Consider the following 20,309-nt stretch of genomic DNA (forward strand, 5'->3'; position numbering starts at 1 on the left):
CAGACCAGGCAGTTGCTGGCTGGGGCCCAACAGACTTGGGTGGAGAAGACATAGGGCTTTAGTTTATGCTTTTGATGTTTATCTTTAGTTTTTGCTTTTGATGTTTTTATTTGAATTCTGTCTTTAAATTGAACTTGGTATGTAGATAATGCTATTTGAATTCAGTTATGTCATTTTCTATTATTGAATAATTGCATGATAATTAGGTCACTTTTAAGCTTTTTTTGAAAGGACTCAACACTTGAAATGTTGCATGACAAATGTGAAAATGCTGGTTTCCTGAAAGCAAGAGTCAGTCAAGCGGTGGAGCATGAAGCACAAAGTGAGAAAAGGTTAGCTTGGTGGAAAGAAATCATGGTCCGGTAAGCCAACAACTTTATTTTATCCCGGTGAGCTGTGTGAACTTATTTGAGAGAGAATGACTATTTTTAAGGTCCTAATTTTGCATCATTCTTAGACTTTTAGATTATTTACATGAGGTGGATATGATCAAGGCCATGTTTCTTTTATTTGAGCCACTTAGCCAAAAAGCCAAACTTTGATGAAATTTATCCCTTGCACCCTTGTTGAGCCAAAAATTAGTGATTATTTTTCTAAGTAAAACCCCTGAGCCTATTTGTGATATCTCTAACCTTGTTTTAGGGTTCTAAGAGAGCATAAGGGTTTTAGTCATAATAATCCCCTAATTTGGGGGAAGGATAAAATGAAGATGGTCTTGGGAAGGTGAAAGTAGCACTTAATAGGGCACCCTCAAAAATCTGTAGGCCTAAAGTTTTTTTTTTTAAAAAAAAAGAGAAACAAAATTTGAAATAAGGGCAGAAAAAAAGGTGCCATAAGTGTTAAGGTTGGAAATGAGAAAAATAGATTGCATAAGTGCTGTTAGAACGATAAATTGAGGCTGAAAAATAAATATGCCTAGACAGAATAAGTGGAAGTTTTTCTAGGATGAATGCTCTCTTATAACCCTAATTTTTGAAATCCCAGAAAAACCATAATTTCTTTGTTTAGCCAAGCCCCATTACAAGCCAATAAAAGTCCTTAGTGATCCATTATGTGTAAGTAAGAATAACTTTAACTGAAATGAAGTGCGAAATTTGGGTACACTAATTACAAGTCGTAGAATTTTAAACACTCACCCCAAACACTTGTGCGTAGAGGGAAACACTAAACCTTGTGAGGAAAGTGAGGCAAGCCAACTTGATTGATTTCTACTACTAACCAATTTCATCTCAATGTTGTTTGTGCTTCCATTGCGAGATTCAGACAAATGCAAAAAGGACTAGCCGAAGGAATTTGAAAAAATTGCAGCCATTGAAAGTGTTGGAGCATTTAGAGTTTGCTCTTATTTTGTTTTGCTTGAGGAAAAGAAAATTTTTAATTTGGGGGATTTTGATAACTACTAAATAATTGTACTGTTGAGAATAGAAACTAAAGCAAAATTGTCTTTAAAAATAATTATTTAGCAGTTATTTGTGCATAATTGATAAGAATTGATGTTTTTCCAAATCTTGGCTGCAGATATCAAATCTGGAGGGACTGAAAGCACAAAGTTGTAGAAATGACAGAAAAAAAAGAACTCAGCATCAGGCCCAACCCATAGACTCACTCAACACATATCATGCGCTGAGCGCGAAGGGAAGTAGTGGCGCTGAGCGAGAAGCAGGCGCTAAGCGCGAGATCCAACACCCACGATGAGCGAGAAGTAGGTGCTATGCGCGAGATCCAACATCCGCGATGAGCGAGAGGAGCGCGCTAAGCGCGCGTACGACAACCCAAGTCCACTTCAATAGCTATAAATAGAGAGTCAGGTCAAGGGGAAATGACACACGGAGTCTCTGAGCATTCTCACTACTATCCAAAGCCTAAGAACTCTTCCTTAAGGAATTCTCTTCTCTCTTTCACCATTTTCTCCATTTCTTTGTTTCACCCCTTTTTTCCATTAGTTCTTATACCCCCATTCCAGTGGAAGGCCCTCAATGACCATGAGAGGCTAAACCCCTAGTTAGGGTTTGACAGGCCTAAAAAGCCAAAGCGATGTATAATGTACTTCTCACTATTTATTAATGCAACATGTGTCTTCTATCCTATTGTCTTTTCTATTTACCTCATATGCATTATTCATCTTTACATTCTTTTAGGGGTTAGGTGCTTGATAGAGGGTAACTTCTAATAAAGATATAAAGAAGATATGCATGCATTAGTTTTAGGGGTTAGACGCTCGACAGAAGGTAACTGCTAATAGAACAAAAAGAAAAGATATCGTAAGGAAATCATTGCTAGACATAGAATGATAACTTTATGCCCATGCATTTAAGCACACATCTAGAATTCAAGCTTCATGCATTTTATTTGTTGAATCTTTTCAAAGGAATTTGGGGGATAGATAAATAAAATAGGCTTGTCATCATGAGGCATCAGGGACAAGTAAATGAATAGATATGGACAGGATAAATTCACTTGAATTGATAAAGAAAAATCCTAAAATCATACATGTTAGGAAAACAAGGCATGTTAGGTCCTAACATTTGCATTCCATTGAATTCCCTAGTTAACTCTTTTACTCTCTACTATTTACAATCCCTGTTATTGTTTACTGTTCTTCTACCCTCTCTTTAATTGTTTCTTCACTTAAAAATTGAAAAGTATTCAATATAAGTACAACACAAAATCCCTGTGGAATTCGACACTCGGGTTTCCAAGTTTTACTACTTGGACATTTGGTGCACTTGCCAAACTGTTAACAATGTATTTAATTGTGATCGAAGAGTGATTCTCTGATAATTTTCTCTAATATTACAGTGGACAAAGTTCTCCACATAATATCATCACTCCTTTATGCGTTTCTTTGTTATCCTGTTGTTATTTTCTAATGAGTATAATTGTGATTATTATTTATTTCTATTGCAGTGGACAAAGTGGAAGCCGTAAAATAGTGTGCAAGGTACATTTGGTAATGGGGCACTCTTGGCATAAACTCAAAAAATTATACTACAAATGATGTGGATAGTTACAATAATTCAAAATATTTTTTTTTTAAAAAAAAACACATTCTAAGACGGTTCTCCAAAAAAACCGTCTTAGAATCCTCTATATATTTTTATTTTTATTTTTAAAAAAAATGCATTCTAAGACGATTTTGTGTTGTACCCTTCTAAGACGGTTTTTAACTAAGAATCGTCTTAGAAAGGTACCTTTCTAAGATAGTTTCTATTTAAGAACAGTCTTAGAATGATATTTTTTTCTAAGACAGTTGTCTATTCGTAGAAAGTACAAATTTTTTACGACGTCTCCTACAACGATGGTTAATAACTGACGTAGAATGTCTATTTTAACCGACGTAGAAAGTCTTTTTTGTAATAGTGGGAAAACTCAATTCTTATGAGTCATTGGAATTGTCACGGCTTGTGGTAAATCAAAAACAAAAAGAATTTCTGAAAAATTGGCTAGTAGAGGACAAACTTGAATGCAACGAAAAGCTTGGTGACCTTGCGAAGGTTGTGATAGAAACTTAAATTAATTCTCTCTATCACTTTATCATTTGAGTACACACAGACACACACTCACACATATAATATTTTAGTTTAGGGTTAGGGCTAGGGCTAGAACACAAGTTATTTCATGTGATCTATGTTCCTTTGCTTATTGAAGACTCTGATTACCATTCATATAAATTTGAGACTAATTATTATGAAGTTACAAAAAGCAAGTGTTATTTTTATAATTGAAAGGATAACCTATCACTTAACATAAACTATAACATTCTCCATGTTCTCGCTCTTCTGGTTACTGCTTTAGTTCACTTTGAGGATACTAACATTGATTTCAATTTTCAAACTCTGGGCACTTGAGCTTATTAAAATAACTTTTGAAACAACTATATGATTTGTTTTTTCTTGTTTTTGCAAGCTATAAATTGAAACTTATTATGAAAATAAGCCTCCATGAAAGCTGAATACATCTTAGGAAGGTAATTGTTTAAGCAATAGGTATTGACTAATTTAATTTTACCATAATAAAATTATCAAATTTCATCCTTTATAAGATTTTGTTGTCTGTTGAAATGTCTATTCATACTCTATTAAACTTATTTAGTTGGACCACAATTATGACATGACAGTAGAGCACTAGAGCTTCTTTAATTAGCTCCATCAAGTACTTCTTAAGTTGTTTATCCATGAACAAATATTTATGTTACTGCCTTTATTATTTCCTTGGAGGGAATTAAATGTGTTCAATTTGCTTTATTTTTTATTTTACTGATCTTTTTAATCTTATGAGACATGCATATAATGCAGACAGTGGATAATGACCTTGCATTGAAAATATTTATCAAAGCCAGAGCCACACCGAAAGTTGTTGCAGCATTTGTTGAGAGGAGGGAATTTGACAAGATTATGATACACTCAAAGCAGGTAATGAAACAAATTTTTTATTAGGATTCATTTTATAGAACCATAAAATAGTAGTAATATGAGTTATATTTTGGTCTTATTGCATAATCTAATACTTTTTTTTATAGTAGATGTTAAATATAATTTTTCCTTTTATTTGTTGAAGGTTGGATACACACCTGATTACATGTTCCTTCTACAAACAATATTAAGGGCAGATGCCCAGGTTAGTGGTTTCTTTTAGAAATAAAATTTGAAGTGCTTATGCCTTACCTTCTATGAAATTCTTATATGGTACACTTGTTTCTGTTCTAATCATAGTTTAACCTGCATAAAATAATAGCAATATTGCTTGATAGAAGCACTATTGCTTGATTGCTTGAGCCCGTTCTACTGTTGTTTTTGAAAAACCATTAGTGTAATGTTTTAAATGGAAGAATGAAAAATGCTCAAGAATGCAGTAACTTTATCTTCCACTTAGTTCAAAATTGGAAATGACAATCTATATTAAACCAGGCCTTCCCTTTCTTAAAACCTGTCTTCCACTTAGTTGAAAATTGAATATAAGATGATGATGATCTTGAAATTGCCTCTATTGCTGATGATGAGTATCACTCCTTCAAAAAGCACGTCTCATGTTTCTAGTGTTTGAAACTTGGTTTTTGAGATCCAATTGTTGTTGGGCATAGAAAAATAAGATAATTAATTGTTTAGATATATATTTTTAATTAGGCATGAATATTGCTATTTGACTATTCTTGCAAAGTGAACCTTAAATTTTTATGTTCTAGTTCGTAGTGTTTACGAAAAAAGAGATATATTTTCATGTTTATGCATAACTATGATTAGATACATCTGTGACTTTCTTAATTCTGCATATCGTGTTTAATCACATTTATATATTTATTATTACACCTGAAGATGTTGAATGGTATTTCTATGAAAATTAATCTGCATCTCAAGTCTTATATATATATATATATATATATATATATATATATATATATATATATATATATATATATATATATATATATATATATACATCTCATAATACATTACTAAATCTTTTTTTATCCTCTACAACCTACAAGGTGCCTTTTTGCCAACTTTTCCATGCACCTACATGTGCTATATCATCATCAATGTTTGTTTTTCTCTTCCAAGTTCCAATTAGTTTATACACAATTATGCACTATAATAATGTATATAAGGATTGAAGGATAGGTGTTGTGAGATGTATAAGTCTAGACTAAAATGTGCTTTAGATTTTTCACATTTTTTTAGTTTTCAACTTGATCAATTTTTAATTTTAGTAGTTTACCAGTTTATGAATGCTTCTAGTTCATACACAATTGTGAGAATACGTTTCCAAGAACTCTTTAAAAGTAGTAATTTATAATTAATTTTACTAACTATGAGTAATGGTTAAATTATTACATTTTTTTATTAAAAATTACAAAAAAAATATATTAATAAAATTATAAAATTTCTACTTTTGATTCCTTAAGCATAATACTATATACAATTATTAATAAAACTGATAATTACTAGTTAACTACTTAATTATAGTTTGAAACTGTCTTGTGTAGTGCCACTATAATTACTTTTTGTTCCCCCTTTTTCTTAGGAATAAATGGTCTTGAGGTCCAGCAGAGCTTTCCTAAGGAGAAAAAATATCACTATGAAATTGACAAATGAACAACTATTGCTATAAGTTTTTTTTTTCTTTCGACAATATCTTTGTTTGCTTATAGGTATTGTATCTTTAAGCTCAATGTCTCATTTCCTTTGAGATGCATAATGGCATATAGCTATATCCGCCTTAGTATTAAAATCCATACATTAATAATGGGGAAGGATTAGTTCATAAATGATTTTGCTTATTGTCCTCTTATAATATCATATACCATGAACATGTGAATTATTGTTCAGATATCTCCAGGTGCTTTGTACATTGGTTGTTTGTACATTAGTATATTACCAATTAATGTTACAAAAAAGTTTGGAGGGACACAAGAAGAAAATTTAAAAGTGTGCTATTCAATGGAATCACGATTGCTTCAGTGCCCACTTGGAAATGCTAGATCAAATTGCACAATGGACAACTATACACTTCAAGTAGTATTGATTGCTTGATTTGTATTTTTTAAATAAATTGTTTTATAAAATAATTTATAAAAAACAAATATAAAAAGGAATTGAATGAATTGAATATACTGTCTGGATTTTCTTATTTTTTAAAAAGCATTCTAAGATGGTTCTACAAAAAATCGTCTTAAAATCCTAAAATAATTTTTTTTGTTAAAAAAAAAAATTCTAAGACGGTTCTCTGAGAAAATCGTCTTAGATTGTAGGCATTCTAAGACGGTAAAAAAACTGTCTTAGAATCCTAAATTATTTTAATTTTTTTTAAAAAAAATTATATTCTAAGACGATTATTTTCCTAGGAATCGTCTTAAAATGTGTAGCTTTCCTAGAAATTTTTGACTTTCTACGACGTTGGCTACAAAAACCGTCTTTGAATATGCCATAGAAGCGATGTAGAAACATCTTTTTTATAGTAGTGCTTTCTATTGAACATGCAACCAAAACAATTTTTAAGGTACACTGAATTCATTTTAAGTTCGTATATTTTACTTTTGTAATTTTCTTTTTAAATTTATTTTGGTGTTTAAGTTAAAATTTTACCTGTTTTTTTTTCCTATTGAGCATTGAGCATTGAGGATACTCTTTATTCAATTTGAAAATTGTAAAGAAAAGAAAGCTCTGACCTGGTATAGTGTTCATGTTTTGAATCGTATTTGTTGAAACTATAAACCTACAATTGTTCAACACCTAGATGTATGCGTTCTTTTGGTTGCAAGGCTGATATATTTTTACTTACTAGGAGAAAATAGAACTAGGGGATCATCCACACCAACAATGGTTGCTATGAATCAATATGCTATAAAACCCTAAAGAGTAAATGATATGTTTGATTTATAACCAAAAAGATATTGTACATAGCTACTAGAATTGAACTCTTAGGTTTTGGAATCCTTATATAGCATGTTATAGTTGCCATAAACTGCATAATACCAAACAAGAAAGTAAATGCTCTTCCAATGGATAAGGAGGATCACATCTTGAATTTTATCCATTGATGCAAATTGTTAATATCTTTGTTCTGTTATGATTGAAACAAATTACAATTGCTCTGTTATGATTAAGGTTAAATAGTTGTTCGATTTTACAAAGGCAGTAGCCTGTTACTAGAATCCTAGCTTACAATTAAAATTGATTTAATTTTGATTTTTAAGTGGCTATATAGTAGTAATATTGAATAAACAAAAAAAAATTACTAATTGCATGATTTCTGCAATTAGATATTCACACCTTGATTACTGAAACAATCTTAAAAAGGGTATTCATAACTTGATAAGTAAGTAATTTCGAGTTTGATCTTTTGTTTCTTCCATTTATAGTTATTAACTTGTAAACTATAGATTTATTAGAGTTCTAATTGCATGGTGTTTGTAGATATTCTTGTTAGGGACAAATGCACATATTTTACATGTCATTTACAGGGTACATGGAAATAATACATCCTCTATTTCTATGCCTTTTTCCATACTGCTATATGATTTCAACCATTACGACGACCTTACTATGCTTGATTTATGAACTTCTTGTATGACAACTTTGTTTCCCCATCAGTGTTACACCATAGATGGAAACATATGCATTCCTATTTAATGTAAATATCCTTGGTAGTCATAGTAGCAATTTCATTAATGAATCTTGAAAACCGATTTACTTGCAAAGCTTTTATTCATTTTATTAATGATAGTTGTTTTATATACAAGTTATGTTCATTATGAGTGAACCTTAGTTTCCCGTTTGAGATTCAATATAATGATTAATACAATCAGTTTGGATTGATGGTTATATTGAATCTTGAATTGTTCATTTGGACAGTTAGGGAACAATCATTTTTTAGACTAGATTTACACGTATATGTTAAGTTTGTTTTCTTAAATTTGATCAAATTTTGGTATATTGCATTTCTCTTTGTTCTCTGGGTGCATACTTGATTGTGGTGGAATGGATGTCATCGCTTTTCATGTTGTGTACTTGGAGATCAAAGCGAAATGCTGCCAAAATTTCGTCAAATCTAAGAAAACATACTTAACCTATGTGTATGAATCAAGTATAAAAAAATGTCTTCCTGAATGAGATAAGGTCACAGAAGAGGAAAAATGGATTGAAGTTGGATGAATGCAAGTCGCATGAGCCTTGCGTATGAGAATGAGGTTGAATAGTTCTCGAAATTCGCCTTGGAAAGAAGTCGATCGAATGAGGAGGGGAAATATTTGTGTCCTTGTATTAATTGTTTGAATGAGAGACAACAAGTAGTAGACGACATAAGAGAACATTTTCTCTATGATGGGATTAAAAAGAATTATACAACATGGATATGACATGGTGAATTGATAAACATGCAAAGGGGGTCCCAAACTGAGCAAGTTAATATAGAAATGAGAGATCAATTAGAGGACATGATTCATGATAGTCTTTTAAGCAAGCACATACCCCTTTGTATGATACACTGGAGAGTGATTTGAAGAAGCCTTTGTATCCAGGGTGTAAGAAGTCATTGACATTATTTTTAGTGGTGTTAAGTTTGGTTAACATGAAGGCCGGATATGGGTGGAGTGACAAAAGCTTCACATCATTGCTTAAGGTAGTGTAGGATATGCTTCCAAAAGAAAATATGTTGCCAAAAAGTTACTATGAGGTGAAGAAAATATTGTGTCGCATGGGTATGGAGTATCATAAATTTCATGCATGCCCTAATGATTGCATACTGTACAAAAATGACTTTTAAAAAAAATGCATAAATGCCCCAATTGTGGTGTATCACAGTACAAAGTGAAGGATGACGAGTGTAGTAGTGATGAAAGCACAAAGAAAGGACCCCTAACAAAGGTGTTACGATATCTTCCTATCATTCCAAGGTTTAAAGGTATGTTTGCTATTGGAGATGACGCAAAAGACATTACATGGCATGCAGATGAGAGAAACTATGATGGAATGCTCCACCATCGGCTGATTCTTCCCAATGGAAGAAAATTAATTGCTTGTATCCAAATTTTGGGAAAAGGAAAGAAATCTTAGGCTTGAACTTGCCACTGATGAAATGAATCCCTTTGGCAATTTAAGCACTAACCATAGTTCATGGCTTGTTTTGCTAGTAATTTACAACTTGTCTCCTTGGTTGTGCATGAAGCGAAAATACATGATGTTGTCTATGATGATATTGGGGCCAAGAAAGCTAGGAAATGGCATCAATGTTTATCCAAGTCCCTTGATTGAAGACTTGAGAAAGTTGTGGGATGAAGGGGTTGATGTGTTTGATGGGAATCAAAAGGAGATATTCAAGTTGCATGCAATGGTATTTTGTACCATTACTTTCTAGCATATGGGAATTTGAGTGGATATAATGTTAAGGGGCATTGTGCATGCCTTATCTATGAAAAAGAGATAAGCTATGTAAAACTAAAACATGGTATAAAAAAAATATACACTCGGCATCAATGTTTTCTCAAATCTCATCATCCTTACCAGTGATTGAAAAAAGCTTTTAATGGAAGTTAAGAAAATGAAATTGTGTTGATACGCTTAATTGATTAGTAGGTTTTTGGGCTGGTTGAGGACATCAATACTATATTTGGAAAGACCCAAAAGAACTTGACAAGTAAAAATTTCATATGGAAGAAGAGATCGATATTTTTTTATATTCCATACTAGTATGATCTAGATGTTAGACATAGTATTGATCTTATGAATATGGAGAAAAATGTGTGACAGTGTAATCGACATGCTTCTTAACACTAAAGGGAGGACAAAGGATGGTTTAAATACTCCTCAATATCTAGCTGAGATGTGTATACGTGACCAGTTACGTCCAAGGTCTGATGGTAAGAAAATATATTAGCCTCCAGCATGTCATACTTTGTTTATAAATGAGAAGACAAGTTTTTATCAGTGTCTGTGATGTGTTAAAGTACCACAGGGATAGTCTTCAAATATTAAGAGCCTTGTGCAAGTGAAAGATTTGAAATTAGTTGGCTTAAAGTCTCATGATTGTCATGACTTGATGCAACAACGTGTGGTCATGGCGATACGAGACATCTTGCCTAACAAAGTCAAGCATGTCATAACTCGCTTGTGCTTATTCTTTAATGCTATATGTAGCCAAGTGATTGAGTTAGATGACTTGGAAAATGAGGCAACTATTATCTTGTGTCAGTTGGAGATGTATTTTCCTCTTTCATTTTTTGACATCATGGTTCACTTAACTGTTCATCTAGTGAAGGAAATTAAATTGTGTGTCCCCATTTATTTGCGATGGATGTATCTGATTGAGCGATACATAGAGATCTTAAAAGGGTATACCAAGAATCTACATCATCCTGAAGCATATATTGTTGAGATGTACATTGCAAAAGAAGCTATTGAGTCTTGTTCAGAGTACATTGAAAAGGAAAAACCTATTGAGCTTCCCGAGTCTCGTCATGACAAGAGACTAGGAGGTAAGGGTTCACGAGGACTGAATGTTATAACTCCGGGTCTAAAGGAATTGAATCAAGTACATTAGTATATATTGAATAACACTAATCAAATTGTGTTATACATAGTTTGTCACAAAGCCTTAGTGAAGGAAAGTAACCCAAAAATGACCAAGAATAGGGTGTTGAAAGAGCATAACAAGACTTTCATAAATTGGTTTAAAGATACAATCTTTGGTGAAGATAATGATTTTGAAACATTAAGGAAGTTAGCAGATGGGCCTAAACAAAATGTTTGAACTTGGAAGGGATATGATATTAACAAGTATTCATTCTACATCAAATCACAAGATGACAAAAGTACAGTGCAAAACAGTGGGGTTAGTCTTAAGGTTGAATCCCAATACTTTGCTATTATAAATGATGACAATCCCCGTCTAGCATCCATGCCTTTGGAGTCATTGAAGAAATATGGGAACTTAATTATGTTAAATTCACTGTGTGTGTTTTTAAGTGTAAGTGGGTTGATAACAATATTGGTGTGCAGATCGATGATTCCATATTTACTTTTGTAGATTTAAAGAAGCTAGCTTATAAGAATTAACCTTTTATGTTTAAGATCCTTGTTATGAAAGGTGGTCAATGGTTCTACACAGAAAAAACAATGTTAATCTTGATGATGATGATTCAACCCTTGATACTTGTCAAACTTTGTTCTACACACACATGCCTACCATTAATGGAGAAGATGAAGTAGATAACATACATGCAAATCGTATAATGTAATCATTTTTTATATATACTTGTTTCCATATTTACAATTACATAACTTAATATACTTTTGAGTTGACTTTAATTAATGTTGTTTTCTAATAGGCATATGGTTACACAACCAAGCTCCCCTCCTCCTAACTCAACATCTTCATTGTTGATGTGCCATCATTTTCTTCTATTTTCTAAACCCTTTTTGCACCATTTTAATTATTGATTGGTCTTAATTGTCAATTAATAAGGCAGTTTTATTATTTGGGCCCATTCAGCTAATTTGATGTTTTTAATCTAATTTCAGGGAATTAATGAAGCATTGGGCTTGAATCTAGCATTGGGCTTGAATCTAGAATTGGGCTTGGACTTGAAGAGGGCAGACTAATTTATTCTATAAAATTAAATCTTATCTTATCTAGATATTATTTAGATTTGATCTCATCTAGATATTATTTCATCTAGATCTTATCTTATCTTATCTTATCTAGATTTGATTTGATTTTACTTATGGGCTTGGATTTAAAACATATTTGTAAGCTTTGGGGCTGAAAAAAACTATATAACAGCACCAAGGTTCTAGTTTAGGAGGCCCCTCTCTCCCTCACGGGAGACTCTCTCTCCCCCCCCCTCTCTCCCTCGCGGGAGACTCTCTCTCTCTCCTCTCTCTCTTCTATTTTTCGTTTTTAGTTTTAGTCTCTCTTCTCTTTCTCTTTCATTTTCGTTTTTTTACAATTCCAGTTCAGACTTTTAGTTTTATCAATAAAATTTCATTCTCTATTTGATTAATGGAAGGCTAAGTCCGCAGCGTTGTTTTCCCTTGAGGATCAAGCACAGTTCTCTTTGAGGTTCTATTATTACTGTTAAATTCTGTTTAGTTTTTCCTCTTCACTAATTACTTTGAATTTGTTGCTTTTAATTCATGCATGCTTAGTGCTTGATTAATTGTCTCTGCGCTTAATTTACGTTCATGCTTAATGATCGTTTATGAGTAATTGGTGTATGTGATGCTTAATCACATAATGAATGCCTTATGTTGAATTTCGCTTAGTAATTTAATTTAGGGTTAGATTAAGTGGTTAAACTGATAAAGGATAAACTCTCGTAACCTAGGATAAGAGACTTGCTTGTGAATCAAGGGGAAGCAACGTGTTTTAATTATGATATTTTCTAATTCACATATATTCGCTGTTTAATTTACAAAAGCAAACAACCCCCCCCCATCGTTACTGTTACTGTTACTGCAAGTATATTATGAACATTTGGCTTGTCACTGCTCGTTGGGAAATGACCTAGGATCACTTCCTAGTTACTGCATTTTCATGTTTATTTGATTCGGGTACGGCCTCGATCAATTGTCTATGTGAAAAAGGACTAGAAAACCTACACGACTCAGATCATTGTCTGCCAGACCTGTGGATTTGGAGAGACCACTGGTTCATGTGGATCCTAACATTGGGAAAGTTTTTGGTCCATACAAAAAGAAATTAATTGGAAATAGGTTCCTGTATTAACTGGAAATAGGTTCCTGTATCTCAGAAGGATTTGATTTGGGAAGATATTCTGGCATTTCAATTAAACCTTGTATGCTATTGTAATTGGATGTATTAATCTGGCACATTGTTGTTATTCACTAACTATTATATGTCATTTTGTAATGAAAACTGAATTTGATATGCTGGAAGCGTCATATAAAATGACGAAGAAATTCCACCAAACTGTAGGAGAGCGATGGAGGCAACTTAAGTTAGATTTGACTTCTAAATGGGATCTAGCAGAAGGCAAGAATGATGATGATGACAAAGTGTGTGAGAATTACAGTATTAACAAAGACAAGTGGAACCAATTTTGTCAAAGCCGTAGAGACCCTTCATGGGAGGTTAGTTGACTTCCATTGTGTTTGAAATTTACATTTATAATTTATTTAAGCATTTTGTTGACATAGTATCTAATTCTCACAAGATGTTAGAAAGAAGGCACAAAGCATCCAGAAACACAACACTGCCCCTCACGTAATGTCTCGTGGGGGTTACGACTTTCTTGACGAGAGGTTAATGGAGGAAAAATGAAAGAAACGATTGGGGCAAGTAGCCCAATCTGGGAGTAGTGAAACAATTGTTGATCCTTCATCTCCCATTAGATGACATGTGAAGTGGAAGCTGGCTTGCACAAAAAATTGGGTCAGATGACATCTGAGGAGACATGCCAAATAGTTGATAAGATTGTAAGTTAATTTTTAGTTTCAAATGTAACTATATATAAAATAACAATAATAGTCCATAAACAATTTCATATTTTTTTGGTTGTAGAATTCCCTGTAGGAGTAGTCCGCACATGGTAGCTTTGTAGCCCATGGACGTCAGGATGTATTGACTACTACCATTGGATGACTAGAGCACCCTGGTCGTGTCTATGCTTCTAGAGTCGGTGTCACCATTAGACAATACTTTGTACCACCATCACAAGGCTCTCACACATCTACATCGATAAGCCTAGAAGAGATAGATCAATTGAAACAAAATATTAAAGAAGAGTTGACACAGAATATCAGGGACGAGCTGGAATAGTCGATCACTGAAAAAGTGACAAAACAACTAATGTTGTCGTTCAGCTAAATGCAATCCTAGGGAATTATACATCTAGATGAGCTAGATGTAGCTTCTTCCGGTGCTCATGTCAGCACAAAGGGAAGTTATGTTTATCCCTCGAGGCAGGACCCAGATATTGATGCATTTGATAGGCATGGTTTATATGTTGATGAGAATCCTCCTCGCCTGGTTTCCTTTATGATGAAGGTGGGTGTTGAAGAAATTCGAGATGCTAATGCTCTCACCTCTATACCCACTAAAAAGGTTCAGTTAGTGGGGCATGTCCTAAACACATTCATTGCTTGGCCGAAACATCTTGTAAAGCCTTTTTCAGAAATGGTATTTCCTTTTTGTTGTGTTTATTATTATTAAAAAAGGATTTGTTACAAAAAAAGGATAAGTAGGTACCAAAGCGATTGATGAAGCCAATTGATAGGTTGGAAACTGATGATGATTCCATATACAAGATGACCTTGATGATCCCATAACTTTTCCTTAAGCCTATGCAAGTATTGTGGGATGCAACTATGTTTAGGGTGTACAATGATAATGTTCCCTTGTACATAAAGCATAAAGATCTTGGGGAAATTGCACACGGTGGTTAATGTCTAAACATCGTTGTTATATAATTATGAATTATGTAAGTAAATTTTAACTATAGTATATTTCATAATTGATTGTATTAAATTGATACATAATTTACTTTACTTCAACAAAAATAGGCATTTGAATGAGTTTGTTATATGATTGGGGAATGAATCTATGTTTGGATTCCTTAAGCCATAATCTATACAGAGATAAGAGCAATCACATTTTGAATATGAGGATTATATTAAAAAAAATGGATGCATAATTCACATAGAGATGTCTACCTAGGAGCCTTCTTAAATGGGTAAGTAAAATTTAACAAATACATTTAAATAATGTATGCATTATAATAACTTAATATTCTCTAATACAATGGACATTGACAGCTGGTGGTTATATGTCCTAAGGACAATATTGTCGTTTGGTTGTGTTCCTTGCACAATAAGTCTAACAACTACTTGAAAGGAATGGTTAACAAGTCAGTTTTAATTTGTAACACATTTCCATTATCCTTAGTATTATACGTAAATATTTTAATCCTGCAATATACATGCATGTTTCTCTTAACCAGTGCTTTGAAGGGATTCAATGATAAACACATAAGTAAATCCAAGGCAAATGCTAAATGGATTTGAGTTAAAATAAGTAATTTAAACAATGCTTGATCTCTTCAAAATGATATTTTATTACTTTGTACACTAATTTTTGGATAAATTTGAATTTCTTATTGAATTTAGTGTAATAAGAAACAAGGAAGCAATGAGTATGACTATTATTGGATGTCAACCATAGTCTTAGGAGGTTTCAAGGACAATTGAAAAATGGTAATTGTTTATTTCATAACTGATTTCATTTATTATAGTTGTTATTAATTATACTGATTAAGTTACGTTTTATTATATGATGCAGAATTTTACTTATCCAAGAGCCTTGGAATCTGAGAAAATAAAGGAAATTAACATTGAGTGGGAAAAATGTTTACTAAGATTTAGAAATGAAGAACTAAATGTTTAAGGAATTTTAGAATTGTTAGAGTTATGTTTATCTTAGGTTATAGATGATATTTATGTATTGAGATCATTGTTTGATGTACTTTAACTGTTTCTTTATTTATAGAATTTGTTCAATAATAATTTGAATATAATATATTTGTATTAATATCATTGGTTCTTATTTTAAGTTGTGGGTTTGGTTTCATTTAACAAATAGACAAAATATATATATATTTTTTAAAAAAAACAACATTGGTTATCTCAAAACTGATGTTGTATTATGCTATACAACATTGGTTTTGACCAAAACCGATGTGGTATAGTAGCAAAAACAACATTGGTTCTGCCAAAAACCGATGTTGTAATGCATTATACAGTATCAATTTTGACCAAACCAATGTTATATAGTGCATTACAACATCGATTTTGACATAACCGATGTTATATAGTACATTACAACATCGGTTCTGGGGAGAACCGATGTAGATTATGGATTTCAACATCATTTTTTATAACCGGTGTAAAAATTGACCTACTTTTAACGATAGTCGTTTCAACATTGGTTCAAAATTGATATTGAATGTCCTCTAGAATCGATGTTAACGACCTATTTTCTAGTAGTGTTTACTTGTTTGATCAAAAAGAACTTACAATTGAGAATGAATTTTATGTCTCATCTTCAAATATTTATTAGTTAATAGAATCATTTGGTAAAAATTACTTAGTTTATGACAAAAATATATTTCTTTCGAGGACTAGGTGCATTTTTCACAATTAACAAGCTGAGATGTACAAAAAAATAGTTTAACCTAATATTTGTAAAAGTTGAAAGAGTAAGTATTTAATTATGAACCATAACAAGGTATTACTTATTGTACTACAAATTGACAATATGACAATAAGATAAACAAACATACATTTATCAGGAAATTGGGATGAACGTAATAGACCTAATTTAGGGAGAACAAGTACATTGTTTAACATATTGTAGTAGAACATATGATAATAAGATAAAGTTTAATGAGATAAGAGGAATAGACACTACTGGAAAAATGACTTTTTATGACATCGTTTCTACGACGGTTATAAAGGGAACCGCTTTAGAAAGTGGTTCGGTGGCAATTTTGTAATTATTGTGGTGAAAATTACAATTGACGACACACATTCTAAGACGGTTATTGAAAACCGTCTTAGAATGTTTTGTATAATGAAATTTACGCCGGTTTGTATTAAATAATCATCGTAAACCAAAATTTAAAAAAGCAGAAAGCGTGTTCATGATCCGAACCCTTCTCGGTCCTTTCGCATTTGAAGCGCCCCCTGTTCACTCGAACCCTAGCCTTTTCACCTTGTTCTTCCTTTGCACCTTGAGCAACCCGACTCGATCCCTAGCCTCTTCACGTTGTTCTTTTAAGCTTGTTTTAACAGCTCGAAGTTCCCGGCCAGCTTGTTTTCAGTTTCTTTCACGCACGTCCCCCCATTTTGTAAATTCATGCCACGGCTCTATTTTGTTCATCTCCTCAGGAAATCTAGTGAAATAGAAGGAATGAACATCAGCTATATCCCTCTGGTTCGTTCATCTCTTTTCAATCTTTTGGTCATACCCATTTTCACTGCTTGCTTATTTGTCAGTTTTAGCATCCTAGGTTGCCATTGTTGTTTGCAATTGAAAACGCACTACAATTGACATGGTTGGTATTTTGTGTGCATTTTACTGAATCAAGTATGATAAGCATCTCAGTGGTGGAAACTGGAAAGAATGTTGCTATCCTATTTCACTTTTTTCTCCCCCTTTTTCTTTCCATGCAAGGAAATAGTCAAACTGGGATTATAAATGGCTAGAAGGCTTTTTCATAAACGAATAATATATGCGTGTTTGTCATACAAAATAGGGAAAGAAATAAAGTTAATTTCCCATGGTGCAACATTATCATGGCCAAACTTAGAAAAGTCTAGAAACTAAATTTAACAAACTATTTTGACATTGGTGTTATTACATGAAATAGAACCTCCAGGAAATAGCCTTATTGAATATCGGTCTAATGCCTGTATCGTCAATGCATGCTTATTTGGGATTCTCTTATTCTAGTCATTTGTGATTTTGATTTGCAAGCATGTTTTTTCATTAACTATTCTGATAATTTGTTTATAAGAGTGTGTTGTTGACAAGTTTTATGAATGTAGATGCTAAATCGACAAGTGGTAAAAGTCGAATATGCTACCATTAAGGTACTCAAATTTGTTTTGTTTATTTTTTTCTCTACATTTATTTTAACTCGTTTACTCTTTTTCCTATTTTGACAGCCATGATAAGGTTAACGAAAACCCTTTAGTTCATTGACACCCTGGTTCTTGTCTCTTTTAAGTCAAGGGCTAAGCTAGATATATAGATAGATGGTTAGCATCAGTTTTTTTTAATTAATGAAGCACTTTAAGAGTCATCTCTATTGATTCTAAAACTGAGTAACTATTGTGGTTCTATTAATGAAAATTTTAAGTGTAATGTGTAATAAATTCAAAAGGCACCTTGCTTATATGTATGATTTTGCAGATACCTGAACTAGATTTTGAGATTCCACCAGAGGCTCAACGTGGTAGTCTATCAACGATACTTCTGATACATATTCCAATTTACTTTGTTCTTTTCTCATTCCTATCATTGACAGGTTTGCTTGGTCAATTTTATTTTTTTCCCGGGTAGGGCAGGGGTTTACATGTTTTTGCATTTGTCAGTGCAAATCTCTTCTCGACACTGCATTTGTTTTTGTCATGCCCAGCGGACTATTTAAAATTTGGTGAATAAGCACACCAATGTGTCCTTTTTTTATTTGATCAAAATGTTTGTTTGATTAAAAATAAGATTGTTATCTTTCTAGTCTCTTAGTTTTTGTTTGTTTGATTTTGGGTAGATTTCTGAAGCTTTAGGTTTGACTCTTCAATCATATCATAATTTTGGCACTTTCTATATGCACCCGTTATTTAGTAGCAAGAATAATGCCCATACATGTATACTAGAAATGTAAGTTGTGGGTGACGGAGCTCTAATAGTATTTTATGAAAATTCATGAACATTGAACAGTTAAGCATTTGTAGTCAAATGATTCAACAATATCATTTTTGTGTTATTATAGGTGGAAGGGATACTTATGAGAGCAGCCAATGAACTTTAGGATCTTCAAGAGGAACACAAAGTACTATTTGTTTATGCTTTATATTGTTATTTGATATATTAGTTTATCTTTTAATAATTTTTAATGTTATGCTTTTTACCTTCTATAAAGTTGCTCCAAAGACAGCTAAGGCAATTCATCAGTTCTTGGTGAAACTGCGAGCCTATGCAAAAGGAAAATCAGCCTTCACATTTATTCTTGATGATCCTGCTGGAAACAGCTTCATTGAAAACCCGTAAGAGATCATATCTCTTTTTTTTATAATAAATAATAAGAGTAGTTTTATTAGAGAAGAGATTATAAAAATAGAGGCTAAGATATCCTCATATAAGTAAATGAAAAAAAAAAAAAAGAAAATTTTCATCTTGGTAGAGCTCATAGATTGATTTGCTTACAAGTTGACAATTTTTGGATAATAGTGTTTATTTCAGAAGTGTGGGTTGAAATATGTGTAAAAATAAAACTTAACAGTTTGTCAAATGTAAAGAAGTTGAGGGTTTTAATTTTGTACAGGCCACCCAAGAGACCAAAATCTGAGGCTGTTCCAAAATCTGAGGCTCTACTAACAGCACTCGGGGGGACTCCATCTAATAGGCTGCCTTTTCCTTTCTCAAGTTTTATTACATCACATCATATTGTTGGATCCTCTGCATGCACCAATGTCCCCATCTAACAAATAGCCTTTTTCTCCCTGAGTACATAACCAAGTGAAACATGCTACTGTAAGATTCTATCATGGATCCCCCACCCCCAAAATAAGTGGTAAAAATGATTTGTGGTTGTAACAAATCTGTTTCAACTAGTCAAATTCTCAATCTCATACATTTTAATCTCAGCTTCTCATAACAATGTTATTTAATGTATTCAAAATAATTGCTTTCTTCATAGTTCATAGACATAATCATGCCATTAAATAAATAGAAAAAAAGCAAGAATCTGAGTGATTAAATAAAATATAAAATCCATATCTCTCCATGCATAAGATATTAAATGGTGATAATGTAACAAAATAAATTAAAGTAATAATCATAAAAGTAATAAAAGCATGCCATCATGATCACTATTCACTTATAACTAGTAAGATCCAACTAAAATTACTTCCAAGGAGAACAGGCGATGTAGTGTTTATGGATCCATGAAATATTTCAACAAGACTTTGTAAATGGAAGAAAATGAAAAAGAAGAAAAGGAAGCAGAATAGCAACAAAGATATATCTTAGCAGAAGAAATGGGAAGCTTAACCTGGACTAGAGATATTTATACT

At 32.5% G+C, this 20,309-nt stretch overlaps 1 protein-coding gene across 1 annotated transcript; it reads left to right on the forward strand.

The window, feature by feature from the left end:
• Positions 1-246: 246 nt before the first annotated feature.
• On the forward strand, positions 247-4,766 carry LOC114378728 (clathrin heavy chain 2-like). The gene is made up of 5 exons (XM_028337361.1): positions 247-362; positions 2,908-2,941; positions 4,296-4,412; positions 4,558-4,617; positions 4,713-4,766. The coding sequence occupies exons 1-5, from the start codon at positions 247-249 to the stop codon at positions 4,764-4,766; spliced, it is 381 nt and encodes a 126-aa protein (XP_028193162.1).
• The last annotated feature ends 15,543 nt before the right edge of the window (positions 4,767-20,309 follow it).

Source organism: Glycine soja, chromosome 12, assembly GCF_004193775.1.
Source record: "Glycine soja cultivar W05 chromosome 12, ASM419377v2, whole genome shotgun sequence".
In the NCBI taxonomy this organism is placed as follows: Eukaryota; Viridiplantae; Streptophyta; class Magnoliopsida; order Fabales; family Fabaceae; genus Glycine; species Glycine soja.